Source organism: Dendrobates tinctorius, unplaced genomic scaffold, assembly GCF_039654945.1.
Source record: "Dendrobates tinctorius isolate UK_male_01 unplaced genomic scaffold, ASM3965494v1 ptg000158l, whole genome shotgun sequence".
NCBI lineage: Eukaryota > Metazoa > Chordata > Amphibia > Anura > Dendrobatidae > Dendrobates > Dendrobates tinctorius.
Genome location: NW_027361825.1, coordinates 30,817,576 through 30,837,064, shown reverse-complemented (window position 1 = coordinate 30,837,064; position 19,489 = coordinate 30,817,576). Strand labels below are relative to the sequence as shown.

The 19,489-nt window shown below is 47.7% G+C and overlaps 1 protein-coding gene across 1 annotated transcript in view; it reads right to left on the bottom strand.

The window, feature by feature from the left end:
• The window catches only part of LOC141051639 (cytochrome P450 2C42-like), a 187,021-nt gene extending 167,863 nt beyond the window's left edge, over window positions 1-19,158 (bottom strand). Inside the window, exon 1 of the mRNA XM_073548657.1 lies at window positions 18,873-19,158. Within this exon, the coding sequence (XP_073404758.1) occupies window positions 18,873-19,158 (286 nt within the window). The remainder of the gene's footprint in view (window positions 1-18,872) is intronic.
• Between the last annotated feature and the right edge of the window lie 331 nt (window positions 19,159-19,489).

Genomic DNA, 19,489 nt, shown 5'->3' with positions numbered 1-19,489 from the left:
TATCAGTGGGCCTCACACAATCCAAAAGTGTCCACTGTCCACAAGTGTGTGCAGAAATTCTAAATCTCCCCTGTCCTATAGACACCTTGTACCTTGTTTTACATTACTATATAGTTTGTTGGATTTTGTCTACATTTCTACCAAAAATGAGGAAGGCTGGTGGAAGAGGCCGTGAAATTGGGCGGGGTTTGGCAGCTGGTAATGATGGTGTTGGTGGTGGATCTGATGGTAGTGGCAAGAGCAAAATAGGACCGAATGCAGGAGGTGCTGACCCTGCGTCATCGTCTGTCTACATAAGGCCTCGAACGCTTAGTTTTCTAGGAGTTGGCAAACCGCTTTTAAAGGCAGAGCATCAGGAAAAAGTTTTGTCTTACATTGCTGACTCAGCCTCCAGCTCTATCGCCTCCTCTTCTTCAGTTGTAAAAAGTAAAAGCACTGAGTCGTCATTGGAGGCTCATGTTCATGAACCACACCTTTCCTTGTGTCCTTCACCCCAACCAAGATTGAAGGATGACGCAGGCCATACTACTGATTACTCCATGGAGCTGTTTTCACATACCATGCCTGGATTATCAAGTCAAATGGTGAATTACCCAGGCCAAGATGAATCTGACATGGAGTGCACTGATGCACAGCCGCTGATGGATGATTCTGCTGGTACATTCACTCAGAGCACTACATTGTCCTCGCAGTGTACAGAGCCAGATTTTGACCCTGATGAGACTCAGGTGCCCCTTCCCGCACACTATGCCACCATACACGGTGACACAGAGAAAGGTGCACATGACATAGAAGAGGAGGTGATGGATGACCCAGTTGTTGACTCAGATTGGCATCCATTGGGGGAAGAGGGTGCTGCTTCCAATAGCTCAGATGAGGAGCATCCACAGCAGACATCGACATCGCAACAGCTGTTATCTGGCAGGCCCGGAGCACTCCAAAGACAGGTTCCAAAAATCAAAAGAGTTGCTGGACAGCTTGTCCAGAGGGTCAAAAGATCACAGCGTGCTAGGCCGCAAAATGTCTGCCAAAGTAGGAAGAGTGCAGTGTGGCACTTTTTTGAACAAAATCCTCATGATCAGGCCAAGGTTATCTGTAAGAAGTGCGCAAAGACCTTTAGCCGAGGGAAAAATCTGAAAAATTTGAATACCAGTTGCATGCTTAGACATTTAACCAGCATGCACTTGCAAGCGTGGACACAACACCAAACCTCAAGTGCCACATGTGCAACTGATCACAACGAAGGTAGTCAGCAATGCTACATTGTTTCCCCCACTGTAAGCCCACCTGTTAGCACAGCAGCAAATGTTGAGGTGTCGTTGCAAGGCCACAGCAGTCAGGGAATCCCACTGTTATATCAACGAAAGACTGATTCTAGGCCATCAGAAAGAACACCAACTCCATCACCATCATCAACCCTCTCTCAGTCCGCCCTGTCCACCGCTACTTCCACCATATGCAGCTCTCAAGTCCAGCTCACCCTCCCAGACACTATGAGTAGGTCAAGAAAGTACTCAGTCTCTCATCCGCGTACACTGGGTTTGAACGCCCACATTGCCAAACTAATCTCGTTTGAGATGATGCCCTTTCGGTTGGTGGAAAGCACAGCTTTCCGCGAACTCATGGCCTATGCAGTACCACGCTATGACCTACCCAGTCGCCACTTCTTCTCTCGCAAAGCCATCCCAGCCCTCCACCATCATGTGAAAGACCGCATTGTCCATGCACTCAAGCAGTCAGTGAGCAGAAAGGTGCACCTCACAACTGATGCATGGTCCAGTCGGCATGGCCAGGGCCGTTACGTGTCCATCACTGCGCACTGGGTTAATGTGGTGGATGCAGGGTCCACAGGGGACAGCGGTGGTGGGACAGTGCTGCCTAGCCCACGGTATAGGAAACAGTTGGCTGTAGGCGTTCGACCCTCCTCCTCCTCCTCCTCCTCCAGAAGCGAAAGCTCGTCCACAGAGCGCAGTCGTACGAGCACTCCATCTGCAGCTGCCACTGTTGCACACGATGTGTCCCCCTATCGAGAAGCTAGTGGAAAGCGTCAGCAGGCTGTGTTGCAGATGATGTATTTGGGCGACAGACACACCGCCGAGGTGCTGGCCGAGTACTTGAAGCGACAAACTGAGTCATGGCTGGGCAGTGTACATCTTGAGGCAGGCAAGGTAGTTAGTGATAACGGGCGTAATTTTGTGACAGCCATAGCCCTTTCAAAACTCAGCCACATACCTTGCTTGGCTCACACCTTGAACCTGGTGGTGCAGTGCTTCCTCAAAAATTATCCGGAGTTAACAGCCCTGCTCCAGAAGGTGCGAAGACTGTGCGCGCACATCCGCTGGTCGCCTGTACACTCCGTTCGTATGCAGAAGCTGCAGCGATTGCTCCACCTTCCCAACCACCGCCTCATTATCGACATTGCAACAAGGTGGAACTCCACCCTGCACATGGTGGAGCGACTGTGCGAGCAGAGGCAGGCCATAATGCATTTGTGGGAGGATACACGGCCAGGCACTTTGAGAGCAGACATGGAGTTGACAGGCGTGCAGTGGTCGAAGCTGAAAGACCTTTGTAAAGTCCTTCAGTGTTTTGAGCAATGCACACGGCTGGTAAGCGCAGACGACGCCATCCTAAGCATGAGCATCCCACTTATGCGTCTGCTCATGCAAACTTTGACGCACCTTAAGGAGCAGGCGTCTGCAGCCAATGTTGATGAGGAGGAAGAGGAGGAGGGAATCCTTGATGACATTCAGCCATTGTCTGCTCAGGGACCTCTCCTGGACGAGGTGGAGGAAGAAGAGGAGGAGGAGGAGGATGATGGGGATGATTACTTAGGGGAGGAGGATGCATCTCGTGGGGCAAGTGAAAATGTTGGCGTGGCAAGGTCTGGTACAGGGTTTGTGCGTGACTGGAGGGATGTGGATTTGCCAGAAAGTGCTCCTCCACCCAGCACTCGCAGTGCATCATTGACACCGGGAACATTGGCCCACATGTCAGATTATGCCTTGCGGATCCTAAAAAGGGACCCCCGCATTGCCAAAATGATGAACGATGACGACTACTGGTTGGCCAGCATCCTGGATCCACGCTATAAAGGCAAATTACAAAACATCATGCCACAGGAGAACCTTGACCTAATATTGGCTAATAAACAAGCAACTCTGGTAAATCGGTTGCTTGAGGCATTCCCAGCACACAGCAGCGGTGATGGTTCTCACACGAGCCGTACGGGCCGGGGGCAGCTTGGCAGAGGTGTTCGTGGTGCACACAGCAGAAATGGCGTTGGAGACAGGGGTTTCATGACAATGTTGTGGACTGATTTTTCAAATACCGCTCACACAACTGGTAATACTGCATCGATGGAAAGTGACAGGAGACAGCAGTTGTCAACTATGGTTACAAACTACTTTTCCTCCCATATCGATGTTCTCCCACACAGGTCATTCCCCTTTGACTATTGTACCGCTAAACTGGACACCTGGCCTGAATTGGCACAATATGCCTTACAGGAGCTCGCTTGCCCAGCTGCAAGTGTGCTATCGGAAAGAGTCTTCAGTGCAGCTGGATCAATCCTGACAGAAAAAAGGACCCGTCTGTCAACCCAAAATGTGGATGATCTAACCTTCATTAAAATGAACCACGCATGGGTTTCCAAGGATTTTGTCCCACCTTCCCCTGATGACACATAGGGTGACAGAAAAATGGCTTGCTTTGGTCCACCTCTTCCTGGTACTTCACCTATTTCGCCTTTTGCATCAGCTGAATGTCCAACATCAACATATGCCACTTTCTAAAACTCCCTAACTGTGCTGCCTCCCCCCCCATGGCCGGGGTCACCACCTAGCGCACGACACCGTGCGAGTGCCGTTGCCCTGGACAGGTGGTTAGGCCGACTCTTGGGCGCGGGCACTGGCACAGGGTCCCTCATAGTGCAATCAAGTGTCTCTGACGGTGGTGGTGCACACCCGCCATCAGACACACCGCTGTACTATGAGGGGCCCAGTGCCAGTACCGACGCCCACGAGTGGGCCCCCCCTTGCTTGGGCAGGGCCCCAGCATTTGCAATCTTTACCTCTCCCTGCTCCTCCGCTGTGTAATCTGGGCCGTCAAATCCATACTGTGCCTGACACCGTCTGAGCCTGCCTCCTGAGACATATATTTTGAATGTGTACGCTATCCATACATGTTATCCGGGGATACGGTACCCTTTCTAACCTTTGTGCAATCACGTGCAATCCATACTGGGCCTAACACCGTCTGAGCCTGCCTCCTGAGACATATATTTTGAATGTGTACGCTATCCATACATGTTATCCATGGATACGGTACCCTTTCTAACCTTTGTGCAATCACGTGCAATCCATACTGGGCATGAGAACGGCTGGCGAGCTGTTAAGCAAGCTACAGCACCTGTAAAGACAAGTACAGGGATTCCCTAGCGAGGAGACTTATTTGATTGTTTTCAATGTTGGGACAGCAATTTTTGGGAAGCACTATACTCTGGAGAATGATAGATGGGGCCCACCATACACTGGAACATTCCAAAGGTGGACATCAGACACTGGAGCAGCATTTACAGGGCCCATTATACACTAGAGCATTAGAAATGGGGCCCATTATGTTTGGAGCATTATTTGGGCCCATAAGACAGTGGAGCTTCATCCATGGGGACCAACATATACTGTAGCATTATGTGGAGCTCATCATATACTATTTCAAACATTATATGGGACCAATGATTCTGTATGGAGAAATAGATGGGCCTCGTCATGAGATGTAAAAAGTGAGGTATTTTTCATTGTACTATACCGCTATTTATCTGCAGTATCGGAGCATGATGAGTTGTGGTATGTAGAGTTGAGCGAAACGGGTCGAAAAAATTCAAAAGTCCCCGACTTTTGGCAAAGTCGGGTTTCATGAAACGAAACCCGACCCTAGGATGAGGTCGGCCACGAGGTCAGCGACTTACTCGCCAAAGTCGCGTTTCAAAAGTTTGTTTTGCGCTCTTTTTCAGCCAATCAGGATCCACGGACACTGTGGGCAACGTGATGACCTAGGCACGGGTCACCACCATCTTTCAGAAGGGCATGCAAGTGATTGGCTTGCTTTGGTGGGCGTCACAGGGGGTATAAAAGGGCGTGCACGACGACCGCCATCTTACTTCTGCCGATCTTAGTATAGGGAGAGGTTGCTGCTGATTCTGTAGGGAGAGCGTTAGGCAGGGAAGAAGACAAAAAAACTGCTTCTGCTGCTAGCGATTTGGCCTGCACAACACACAAGTCACTGTGTGTGCAGTGCAAGGGGAGGCTATATAGTGGTGTATCAGTGGTGTTGGTTGTTGGGCTGCCTTTTAAGGCTTCCTGACACGCTGGCATTGCTGTTTACCCACAGCTCCGCAAACTGCTTTTTTAAAAGCAATCCAATCTCCCTTATCCTCTAGTCACTTTTGTCACAGCTGTGCCATCGAGCGTGTCACATAGCGCTCAGATATCAGTGGGCCTCACACAATCCACAAGTGTCCAGTGTCCAAAAGTGTGCGCAGAGATTCAAAATCTCCATTATCCTCTCGTCACTTTGGTCACAGGCAGCTGTGCCATCGAGCGTGTCACATAGCGCTCAGATATCAGTGGGCCTCACACAATCCACAAGTGTCCAGTGTCCAAAAGTGTGCGCAGAGATTCAAAATCTCCATTATCCTCTCGTCACTTTGGTCACAGGCAGCTGTGCCATCGAGCGTGTCACATAGCGCTCAGATATCAGTGGGCCTCACACAATCCACAAGTGTCCAGTGTCCAAAAGTGTGCGCAGAGATTCAAAATCTCCATTATCCTCTCGTCACTTTGGTCACAGGCAGCTGTGCCATCGAGCGTGTCACATAGCGCTCAGATATCAGTGGGCCTCACACAATCCACAAGTGTCCAGTGTCCAAAAGTGTGCGCAGAGATTCAAAATCTCCATTATCCTCTCGTCACTTTGGTCACAGGCAGCTGTGCCATCGAGCGTGTCACATAGTGCTCAGATATCAGTGGGCCTCACACAATCCACAAGTGTCCAGTGTCCAAAAGTGTGCGCAGAGATTCAAAATCTCCATTATCCTCTCGTCACTTTGGTCACAGGCAGATGTGCCATCGAGCGTGTCACATAGCGCTCAGATATCAGTGGGCCTCACACAATCCAAAAGTGTCCACTGTCCACAAGTGTGTGCAGAAATTCTAAATCTCCCCTGTCCTATAGACACCTTGTACCTTGTTTTACATTACTATATAGTTTGTTGGATTTTGTCTACATTTCTACCAAAAATGAGGAAGGCTGGTGGAAGAGGCCGTGGAATTGGGCGGGGGTTGGCAGCTGGTAATGATGGTGTTGGTGGTGGATCTGATGGTAGTGGCAAGAGCAAAATAGGACCGAATGCAGGAGGTGCTGACCCTGCGTCATCGTCTGTCTACATAAGGCCTCGAACGCTTAGTTTTCTAGGAGTTGGCAAACCGCTTTTAAAGGCAGAGCATCAGGAAAAAGTTTTGTCTTACATCGCTGACTCAGCCTCCAGCTCTATCGCCTCCTCTTCTTCAGTTGTAAAAAGTAAAAGCACTGAGTCGTCATTGGAGGCTCATGTTCATGAACCACACCTTTCCTTGTGTCCTTCACCCCAACCAAGATTGAAGGATGACGCAGGCCATACTACTGATTACTCCATGGAGCTGTTTTCACATACCATGCCTGGATTATCAAGTCAAATGGTGAATTACCCAGGCCAAGATGAATCTGACATGGAGTGCACTGATGCACAGCCGCTGATGGATGATTCTGCTGGTACATTCACTCAGAGCACTACATTGTCCTCGCAGTGTACAGAGCCAGATTTTGACCCTGATGAGACTCAGGTGCCCCTTCCCGCACACTATACCACCATACACGGTGACACAGAGAAAGGTGCACATGACATAGAAGAGGAGGTGATGGATGACCCAGTTGTTGACCCAAATTGGCATCCATTGGGGGAAGAGGGTGCTGCTTCCAATAGCTCAGATGAGGAGCATCCACAGCAGACATCGACATCGCAACAGCTGTTATCTGGCAGGCCCGGAGCACTCCAAAGACAGGTTCCAAACATCAAAAGAGTTGCTGGACAGCTTGTCCAGAGGGTCAAAAGATCACAGCGTGCTAGGCCGCAAAATGTCTGCCAAAGTAGGAAGAGTGCAGTGTGGCACTTTTTTGAACAAAATCCTCATGATCAGGCCAAGGTTATCTGTAAGAAGTGCGCAAAGACCTTTAGCCGAGGGAAAAATCTGAAAAATTTGAATACCAGTTGCATGCTTAGACATTTAACCAGCATGCACTTGCAAGCGTGGACACAACACCAAACCTCAAGTGCCACATGTGCAACTGATCACAACGAAGGTAGTCAGCAACGCTACATTGTTTCCCCCACTGTAAGCCCACCGGTTAGCACAGCAGCAAATGTTGAGGTGTCGTTGCAAGGCCACAGCAGTCAGGGAATCCCACTGTTATATCAACGAAAGACTGATTCTAGGCCATCAGAAAGAACACCAACTCCATCACCATCATCAACCCTCTCTCAGTCCGCCCTGTCCACCGCTACTTCCACCATATGCAGCTCTCAAGTCCAGCTCACCCTCCCAGACACTATGAGTAGGTCAAGAAAGTACTCAGTCTCTCATCCGCGTACACTGGGTTTGAGCGCCCACATTGCCAAACTAATCTCGTTTGAGATGATGCCCTTTCGGTTGGTGGAAAGCACAGCTTTCCGCGAACTCATGGCCTATGCAGTACCACGCTATGACCTACCCAGTCGCCACTTCTTCTCTCGCAAATCCATCCCAGCCCTCCACCATCATGTGAAAGACCGCATTGTCCATGCACTCAAGCAGTCAGTGAGCGGAAAGGTGCACCTCACAAATGATGCATGGTCCAGTCGGCATGGCCAGGGCCGTTACGTGTCCATCACTGCGCACTGGGTTAATGTGGTGGATGCAGGGTCCACAGGGGACAGCGGTGGTGGGACAGTGCTGCCTAGCCCACGGTATAGGAAACAGTTGGCTGTAGGCGTTCGACCCTCCTCCTCCTCCTCCTCCTCCAGAAGCGAAAGCTCGTCCACAGAGCGCAGTCGTACGAGCACTCCATCTGCAGCTGCCACTGTTGCACACGATGTGTCCCCCTATCGAGCAGCTAGTGGAAAGCGTCAGCAGGCTGTGTTGCAGATGATGTGTTTGGGCGACAGACACACCGCCGAGGTGCTGGCCGAGTACTTGAAGCGACAAACTGAGTCATGGCTGGGCAGTGTACATCTTGAGGCAGGCAAGGTAGTTAGTGATAACGGGCGTAATTTTGTGGCAGCCATAGCCCTTTCAAAACTCAGCCACATACCTTGCTTGGCTCACACCTTGAACCTGGTGGTGCAGTGCATCCTCAAAAATTATCCGGAGTTAACAGCCCTGCTCCAGAAGGTGCGAAGACTGTGCGCGCACATCCGCCGGTCGCCTGTACACTCCGTTCGTATGCAGAAGCTGCAGCGATTGCTCCACCTTCCCAACCACCGCCTCATTATCGACATTGCAACAAGGTGGAACTCCACCCTGCACATGGTGGAGCGGCTGTGCGAGCAGAGGCAGGCCATAATGCATTTGTGGGAGGATACACGGCCAGGCACTTTGAGAGCAGACATGGAGTTGACAGGCGTGCAGTGGTCGAAGCTGAAAGACCTTTGTAAAGTCCTTCAGTGTTTTGAGGAATGCACACGGCTGGTAAGCGCAGATGACGCCATCCTAAGCATGAGCATCCCACTTATGCGTCTGCTCATGCAAACTTTGACGCACCTTAAGGAGCAGGCGTCTGCAGCCAATGTTGATGAGGAGGAAGAGGAGGAGGGAATCCTTGATGACATTCAGCCATTGTCTGCTCAGGGACCTCTCCTGGACGAGGTGGAGGAAGAAGAGGAGGAGGAGGAGGATGATGGGGATGATTACTTAGGGGAGGAGGATGCATCTCGTGGGGCAAGTGAAAATGTTGGCGTGGCAAGGTCTGGTACAGGGTTTGTGCGTGACTGGAGGGATGTGGATTTGCCAGAAAGTGCTCCTCCACCCAGCACTCGCAGTGCATCATTGACACCGGGAACATTGGCCCACATGTCAGATTATGCCTTGCGGATCCTAAAAAGGGACCCCCGCATTGCCAAAATGATGAACGATGACGACTACTGGTTGGCCAGCATCCTGGATCCACGCTATAAAGGCAAATTACAAAACATCATGCCACAGGAGAACTTTGACCTTATATTGGCTAATAAACAAGCAACTCTGGTAAATCGGTTGCTTGAGGCATTCCCAGCACACAGCAGCGGTGATGGTTCTCACACGAGCCGTACGGGCCGGGGGCAGCTTGGCAGAGGTGTTCGTGGTGCACACAGCAGAAGTGGCGTTGGAGACAGGGGTTTCATGACAATGTTGTGGACTGATTTTTCAAATACCGCTCACACAACTGGTAATACTGCATCGATGGAAAGTGACAGGAGACAGCAGTTGTCAACTATGGTTACAAACTACTTTTCCTCCCATATCGATGTTCTCCCACACAGGTCATTCCCCTTTGACTATTGGGCCGCTAAACTGGACACCTGGCCTGAATTGGCACAATATGCCTTACAGGAGCTCGCTTGCCCAGCTGCAAGTGTGCTATCGGAAAGAGTCTTCAGTGCAGCTGGATCAATCCTGACAGAAAAAAGGACCCGTCTGTCAACCCAAAATGTGGATGATCTAACCTTCATTAAAATGAACCACGCATGGGTTTCCAAGGATTTTGTCCCACCTTCCCCTGATGACACATAGGGTGACAGAAAAATGGCTTGCTTTGGTCCACCTCTTCCTGGGACTTGACCTATTTCACCTTTTGTACCAGCTGAATGTCCAACATCAACATATGCCACTTTCTAAAACTCCCTAACTGTGCTGCCTCCGTCCCCATGGCCGGGGTCACCACCTAGCGCATGACACCGTGTGAGTGCCGTTGCCCTGGACAGGTGGGTAGGCCGACTCTTGGGCGCGGGCACTGGCACAGGGTCCCTCATAGTGCAATCAAGTGTCTCTGACGGTGGTGGTGCACACCCGCCGTCAGACACACCGCCGTACTATGAGGGGCCCAGTGCCAGTACTGACGCCCACGAGTGGGCCCCCCTTGCTTGGGCAGGGCCCCAGCATTTGCAATCTTTACCTCTCCCTGCTCCTCCGCTGTGTAGTCTGGGCCGTTAAATCCATACTGTGCCTGACACCGTTTGAGCCTGCCTCCTGATGTACAGACATATATTTTGAATGTGTACGCTATCCATACATGTTATCCGGGGATACGGTACCCTTTCTAACCTTTGTGCAATCATGTGCAATCCATACTGGGCCTAACACCGTCTGAGCCTGCCTCCTGATGTATAGACATATATTTTGAATGTGTACACTATGCTATCCATACATGTTATCTGGGGATACGGTACCCTTTCTAACCTTTGTGCAATCATGTGCAATCCATACTGGGCCTAACACCGTCTGAGCCTGCCTCCTGATGTATAGACATATATTTTGAATGTGTACGCTATCCATACATGTTATCTGGGGATACGGTACCCTTTCTAACCTTTGTGCAATCACGTGCAATCCATACTGGGCCTAACACCGTCTGAGCCTGCCTCCTGATGTATAGACATATATTTTGAATGTGTACGCTATCCATACATGTTATCCGGGGATACGGTACCCTTTCTAACCTTTGTGCAATCATGTGCAATCCATACTGGGCCTAACACCGTCTGAGCCTGCCTCCTGATGTAAAGACATATATTTTGAATGTGTACGCTATCCATACATGTTATCCGGGGATACGGTACCCTTTCTAACCTTTGTGCAATCACGTGCAATCCATACTGGGCCTAACACCGTCTGAGCCTGCCTCCTGATGTATAGACATATATTTTGAATGTGTACGCTATCCATACATGTTATCCGGGGATACGGTACCCTTTCTAACCTTTGTGCAATCACGTGCAATCCATACTGGGCCTGACACCGTTTGAGCCTGCCTCCTGATGTATAGACATATATTTTGAATGTGTACGCTATCCATACATGTTATCCGGGGATACGGTACCCTTTCTAACCTTTGTGCAATCACGTGCAATCCATACTGGGCCTGACACCGTTTGAGCCTGCCTCCTGATGTATAGACATATATTTTGAATGTGTACGCTATCCATACATGTTATCCGGGGATACGGTACCCTTTCTAACCTTTGTGCAATCACGTGCAATCCATACTGGGCCTGACACCGTTTGAGCCTGCCTCCTGATGTATAGACATATATTTTGAATGTGTACGCTATCCATACATGATATCTGGGGATACGGTACCCTTTCTCACCTTTGTGCAATCACGTGTAATCCATACTGGGCGTGAGAACGGCTGGCGAGCTGTTAAGCAAGCTACAGCACCTGTGGTTTGCACACGTAAGTTTTTCATTTTTTCAGGAATGACGGTTAGGCCTAATTCCGGAACTGCGGTTGACCTGCACTTACTGGGAAATCATTGTTCGCGGGTAATAATTGTAATCAGTGATCCCCATCACTAACGTTGTTCAGCGGGTTATCTGCACCTGTAAGCGACAAACTCTGGCCTTTTCAGTGTAGCGCACATGCAGCCACGGACATGTAAGGGCATGACACACCAGTTGTTGGCCAATCTCATGTGCCAGAGCCTCACGTGTCCCTCTAGTAAGCCGGACTCGGACCGCGGGGCATGACGGAGTCTCGTTCGTTAACGGAATTAAGCTTGCAATGTGTGCATCTGTTCTGTAGCTGGCATGTTTGATGTTTTCCAGGTGGAGTCGAATTTAACCGTAGGCTCCACTCCTGGTGGTGCCCTTCTGGACATTCCTTTAAGGTTCAGCTTTGCAACCATACTGCCCACGTAAAACAAACACTTTGCCTTCATGAACGCTGTTTGGAGGGTCATGACTCGTGGGAATAACGCCGCCCAATCAGTTAACCTGCTAGAGAGATCGTTCGTTGCTCCCAAGCATGACATCACACTCCCTAGGAGGAAGGTAATGCCACTGTGGCGACCGTACTCCTGGGGGCGACACAAGTGCACTGATGCCCAGCCACTGCTCGATGAATCTGCTGGTACATTGACCCAGATCACTACATTCCCCTCGCACGCTACACGGCCTGAATCTGACCCTGATGAAACTCAGGTTACCCTTCCCATATACAGTTCCATCTTACACGGTGGCAAAGAGGAAGCTGCAGATGAAAGTGCAGGTTCGGCCCACCCGCCATCAGACACACCACCGTACTATCAGGGGCCCTGTGCCAGTGCCATCGCCAACGAGTGGGCCCCCCCCTGCTTGCTCAGGATCACAGCACTTGCAAAGTTGAAATACTGTGCAGTGAGATGGAAGATGGGAACGACGAGGAGTCCAGACTAGTACAGGGATTCCCTAGCGAGGAGACTTATTTGATTGTTTTCAATGTTGGGACAGCAATTTTTGGGGAGCACTATACTCTGGAGAATGATAGATGGGGCCCACCATACACTGGAACATTCCAAAGGTGGACATCAGACACTGGAGCAGCATTTACAGGGCCCAATATACACTAGAGCATTAGAAATGGGGCCCATTATGTTTGGAGCATTATTTGGGCCCATAAGACAGTGGAGCTTCATCCATGGGGACCAACATATACTGTAGCATTTTGTGGAGCTCATCATATACTGTTTCAAACATTATATGGGACCAATGATTCTGTATGGAGAAATAGATGGGCCTCGTCATGAGATGTAAAAAGTGAAGTATTTTTCATTGTACTATACCGCTATTTCTCTGCCGTATCGGAGCATGATGAGTTGTGGTATGTGTTAAAGGGGCGCTCTTTCGCCCAGGGCACAAGAAAACCTGGAGCCAGCCCTCCCCCCCCCACAACTGTAGCCAAATAACCCCCATTTTTCAGTGCGTAACTTGTATTATGAAGTTAATTAAGGTTGACTAGCTTAAGTAAGAAGAATTGATGCTTTTGGCATTCAAATGGGCACTGTAGGTGTGTTTCCTGTCCTCCTCTCACTGCCGACTTTTATTCCCCATTGACTTACATTGGGTTTCGTGTTTCGGGACGACCCCGACTTTTCCCTATAATCGGACGATCTTGCTCGACCCGACTTTTGGAAAAGTCGGGTTTCACGAAACGAAACGTGACCCTAAAAAAACAAAAGTCGCTCAACTCTAGTCATCAATTTTCCTCCTTGGCTACAGTCCCATGGAGCTTAAATTTCTGAATAATATGTGCAACTGTAGTAACAGGAACATCAAGTTGTTTGGAGATGGTCTTTATAACTTTTACCTTTAACATGTTTGTCTATCATTTTCTTTCTAATCTCCTGAGACAACTTTTTCCTTCACTTTCTCTGGTCCATGTTGAGTGTGATACACACCATGTCACCAAACAGCACAGTGAGTATCTGTATCCCTCTATACAGGCCACTCACTTATTCCAAGATTGTAGACACCTGTGATGCTAATTAGTGAACACAACTTAATTTAACATGTCCCTTTTGTCACATTATTTTCAGTGGTACCATAATTTCTGTCCAGGCCTATTTCATGAGTTTTATTTTTTTTTAATTCTGTGGAAGCATGGTTGAAAAGCAATGTCTGACTTTCATTTGTTCGTTTTCATAGATTTTTGATTTATTATTACTTTTGTCAGATTCAAGTTATTTCTGTGACCATTGTGGGTTTTTCTTTCATTAAACGAGGTTTACCAACAATTTTGACCACGTGTGTAAGTGGAGCCCTTTATACTATTTATGTGGAGGGCCAGTATACAGTTTGCAGGGTTATGTGGGATCCATTATACTGTTTGCAGCTACTATGTGGGGGACCATTATATTGTTTGCAGGAAAATGTAGGAGATCATCAAACTGTTAGCAGGGCTATGTGTGGGGGCATTTTACTGTTTTCAAGGCTATGTGGGGCCTATTATGCTGTCTGCAGGGCTATGTAGGGGGCTATCAAACTGTTTGCAGGGCTATGTAGGGGGTGCTATACTGTCTGTGATGCTATGTGGGGAACATTTTTCCTGTTTGCAGGGCTATGAGGTAGGTCATTATGCTGATTGCAGGGCTATGTGGGGTGCTATATGCTCTTTACAGGACTAAGTGGGGGGCCATTGTAAAGCTTGTAGGATTACGTGTGGGGGGGTCTTCATACTGTATAGAGGACTGTGGGGGGGGTCATAGTTGGAACATCATAAAGTGATTGGGTCACAATACTTTGCCAGGAGGGTACAGTAGAGTCGCAATACTGTGTGCGTAGGGTACTGTGGAGGAATTCCCTGTTGGATATCATACTGTGTTTGGTGGTCATTTTTGTTGATGTCATACTTTATGGATGCTCATATTGAAGCCCTTGATTCCCCTTTCATTGCCTTTATGGAGGCAGTGAAAGGGGGAATCTAGGGTTTACATATGAGGAAAATTACTTTATAAGGGCTGTAAATTGTGAGTTCTGTGAACATATACAGTATGTGGTTAGCTATACTCTGGGAGACCCAGTCACTGTGAACAATGAGTGTGACATCAGTAAGATTATCTCAGTTCACAGGCTCTGGTTCTCACTCTGCACAGCATGAGAACTGTAATGATGAGCGGTAACATTACTAACACATGGGCTTGATGTCATCACCACCTGCTGACATCAACTCCACAGTCTCAATAACCGGATTGCCACTATACCAGGACAATCGAGAAGAGACGAGGCTAAGTGCCAGAATTGGCCTATCTAATGGATGAGTTATTTCTGGGGTGGCTGAGGGCTGGTCTTATTTTGCCAGGAATGGGCCAATTTCCACCTCCCTACCCAACCTATTAATATCAGCCCCCAGCTGTCTACACTGCTTTTGCTGGTTATTAAAAATTGGGGGAACCCCTCGTTATTGTTTTTAGGGTTCCCCATTTTAAATAACCTGCAAAAGCCAAGCAGACTTCTCGGGTTAATATTAATAGGCTGGAAAGGTCCATGCATATTGGCCCCTTCTCACTATAATCAGACCAGCTCACAGCTGTCTGCTTTCCCTTGGCAGGTTATTAACCCTTTGGCACCAAAGCCTGTTTTTTCCTTCGTAACAGGGCCAATTTTTAAAATTCTGACCAGTGTCAATTTATGAGGTAATAGCTCAAGAATGCTTTAACGGATCCCGGTGATTCTGAGAATATTTTCTTGTGACATATTGTACTTTATGATAGTGGTAAATATTCTTTGATATGATTTGCACTGATTTGTAAAAAAAATTTGGCGAAAATTTCGCAATTTTCAAGCTTTTAATTTTTATGCCCTGAAATCAGAGAGTCATATCACATAAAATAGTTAATAAATAACATTTCACATATGTCTACTTTACATCAGTACAAGTTTTGAAACTTTTTTTTGTTAGGAAGTTATAAGGGTTAAAAGTTGACCAGCGATTTCTCATTTTTCCAACAAAATTTACAAAATTATTTTTTTAGGGATCACTTCACATTTGAAATGAGTTTGGGGAGTCAGTATGACAGAAAATACCCTAAAGTGACACCATTCTAGGAACTGCACCCCTCAAGGTGCTCAAGACCACATTCAAAAAGTTAATTAACCCTTTAAGTGCTTCACAGGAACTGAAGCAATGTGGAAGGAAAAAATGATCATCTAACTTTTTTTTCACAAACATTTTATTTCAGAACAAATTTTTTTTTATTAAAACAAGTGTAAAAAGAGAAAATTAACCAAAACATTTTTTGTGAAATTTCTTCTGAATCCGCAGATACCCCATTTGTGGGGGTAAACCACTGTTTGGGCGCACAGCAGAACTTGGAAGTGAAGGAGCGCCATTTGACTTTCAATGCAGAATTGGCTGGAATTGAGATCGGATGCCATGTCATGTTTGGAGAGCCCCTGATGTGCCTAAACAGTGGAAACCCTCGACAAGTGACACCATTTTGGAAACTAGACCCCCTAAGGAACTTATCTGTATGTCTGGTGAGCACTTTGAACCCCCAAGTGCTTCACAGAAGTTTATAACAGAGCAGTGAAAAAAAAACATTTCTTTCCACAAAAATGATCTTTTAGCCCCCAATTTTTTATTTTCAAAAGCATAACAGGAGGAATTAGACCCTAAAAGTTGTTGTCCAGTCCAGTTTGTCCTGAGTACACTGGTACTCCATGTGTGGGAGAAAACTACTGTTTGGACACACAGTGGTGTTCAGAATGGAAATACTGACGCTTTGGAATGCAGACTTTGATGGAATAGTTTGCAGGCGTCATATTGCATTTGCAGAGCCCCTGATGTGACTAAACAGTGAAAATCCAACACAAGTGATTCAATTTTGGGAACTATACCACCCAGGGAACTTATCTAGATGTGTGGTGAGCACTTTGAACCCCCAAGTGTTTCACTAAAGTTTATAATGTAGAGCCGTGAAAATAAAACACTTTTTTTCCACAAAAATGATTTTTAGCCTCCATTTTTTTATTTTGTCAAGGGTATCAAGAGAAACTGGACCCCAAAAGATGTTGTGCAATTTGTCCTGAGTACGCAAATACCCCAAAAGTTGGGGTAAACCACTGTTTGGGCACACGGCAGAGCTCGGAAGGGAAGGAGCACCGTTTGACTTTATCAATGCAGAATTGGCTGGAATTGAGATCGGACACTGTATCGCGTTTGGAGAGCTCCTGATGTGCCTAAATAGTGGAAACCCCCATTTCCAATTCCAACCCTAACCCCAACACACCTCTAACCCTAATCCCAACCCTAACCATAACCCTAACCACAACCCTAACACCAGCTCACCCCTAACCCTAATCCCACCATGACACTAACCATAACCACAAAACACCCCTAACCCTAATCCCAACCCTATCCATAACATTAGCTACAAAAGTAACCCTAACACACTCCTAACTGTAATCCCAACCCTAAGAATAGCCCCAACTCTAACCCTAATTTTAGCCTCAATCCTATTCCAAACTTTATCCCCAACTCTAACCCTAACTTTAGCCTAACATTAGCCCTACCTTTAGCCTAACCCTAACCCAAACCTTAGCCTAACCCTAACCATAACTTTAGCCTAACAATAACCATAACTTTAGCCTAACAATAATCCTAACTTTAGCCTAACCCTAACCCTAACTTTAGCCTAACCCTAACTTTAGCCTAACAATAACCCTAACTTTAGCCTAACAATAATCCTAACTTTAGCCTAACCCTAATCCTAACTTTAGCTTAACCCTAACCCTAACTTTAGCCTAACCTTAACTTTAGCATAACAATAACGCTAACTTTAGCCTAAAGGTAACCCTAACCCTAACAGTAACCCTAACACTAGCCCTAACAATAACCTCAACCCTAACAGTAATCCTAACTTTAGCCTAACAGTAACCCTAACAGTAACCCTAACCCTAACAGTAACCCTAACATTAGACTAACAGTAAAAATAACCGTAACTCTAACAGTAGCCCTAACCCTACAGTAACAGTAGCCCTAACCCTACAGTAACAGTAACCCTAACCCTACAGTAACAGTAACACTCACTATAGCTTAACAGCAACCCTAACTTTAGCCTAACAGTAACCCTAATAGCCACCCTATCTTTAGCCTAACACTAACCCTAACTATAGCACTAACACTAACCCTAAAAGTAACTCTAACTATAGCACTAACCCTAACCTGCTGTATCTGTTTTTTTACTTAATGACAAGATTCCTGACTGGCACAGCTGTTGCCAGCAGCACTTGTCACACTGTTTCTCCTCTATTCTCTCACTGACAGGAGATCAGAGGAGAAACAGCATTATTATGAGGCAGATCGCCGGGAAAGTTCATTGCTACAACAAACTTTCTGTGACGGACAGCGTAACAGACTTACCCCCTGAGACTGTACGAGTTTCCGGGGATGTGCTGGGAAAGCAAGGAACTCCTGCTGTGACGTGAGATGCTGTTGTGAGCATGCCTGCAGGTGAATAGGACCAGCAGCATGTGACCACCGTGGTAATGATTGGAGGCTAGGTCCTGAACTCCCAGGGATGATGACAGGAGCCAGGGAAGCTGAGAGACGTGTCAGTAGAGCCAAGGTCAGACCAGAGGACAGCACGGTAACCAAGGGAAGAGACAAATAGCTTGGTAAGAGACAAGCCGGGGTCAGAAGCCAGAGAGAGACCAGAAAAACTTACGAGCAGGAAGTCGGGGGATAAAGCAGAGATCAAAACCAGGAGTATCACGAGAAGTACCGAATCAGGAGACAAATGCAAAAATGGGGAGCAGACTGGGTCATACACAAGCACGCAAACAGGAATAAGCAATACACACAGGTATTCACGGGGTCAGCTGCTCAGCTGATATCGGATGTGTAACTGACAACGGGCACAGCACAGGGGCGGGTAAATATAGCCCTTCCCAAAGAGAGGCCACATAACATTAACCCTAGAAGTACTGCCAAAGAAATCCTGAGCAAACCATGACAGGGCCCCCTCTCAATGGGGGGGCCACTGGACCCTCAGGCTTGTCAGGATGCCTGACATGAAATGCCTGGACCAGACGAAAAGCATGTACAGAATTAAATGGGACCCATGACCGATCCTCTGGACCATACCCCCTCCAGTGTACCAAATACTGCTAAGTACGGTGCACCCACCAGGAATCTACGATGAATCCCACCTCGTACTCCATGTGACCCTTCAACAATACCAGGAGAACAGTGAACAAGAACTCTCCTCAACAGTTCCCAAGGGTTTCAACAGGGTCTTGTGGAGAACGTTGGAAATTTTTAACGAAGCTGGGAGATGCAACCTACTGGCCACCAGGTTAATAATCTCCACAACCTCATATGGACCAATGAATTTCGGACCCAACTTGGCAGAGGGAACTTTGAGACTTATATTACGAGTGGACAACCACACCTTCTCTCCAACCTGGAATGTAGGAACCGACACCCTTTTCTTGTCAGCAAAAAACTTGTACCTCTCCTGAGCCTTGGAGATGTTACGATGAACCTCAGCCCACAGGACCTTCAAACGCTGCACAGTACCCTCAGCCCCAGGACAACCAGAGTACAAGCAGGAAGACTCCCCAAAATGCATATTAAACCCATAGTTAACAAGGAAGGGAGACATACCAGTGGACTGACTCACACAACTGTTGAAAGCAAACTCAGCCAAAGGCAAAACATCACACCAATCATCCTGCCTGGTAGAGGCCAAACACCACAGGATTTGCTCCAGGGACTGATTAGTGTGTTCAGTCTGCCATTAGACTCAGGGTGATAGTCAGAAGAAAAGGACAATGTTATGCCCAATTTTTTACAAAATGCCTTCCAGAACTTGGCCACAAACTGACCACCTATGTTAGACAGCGCATTCATCGGCACACCATGCAGACGGATCACATGTTGCATAAACAGCCTGGACAAGG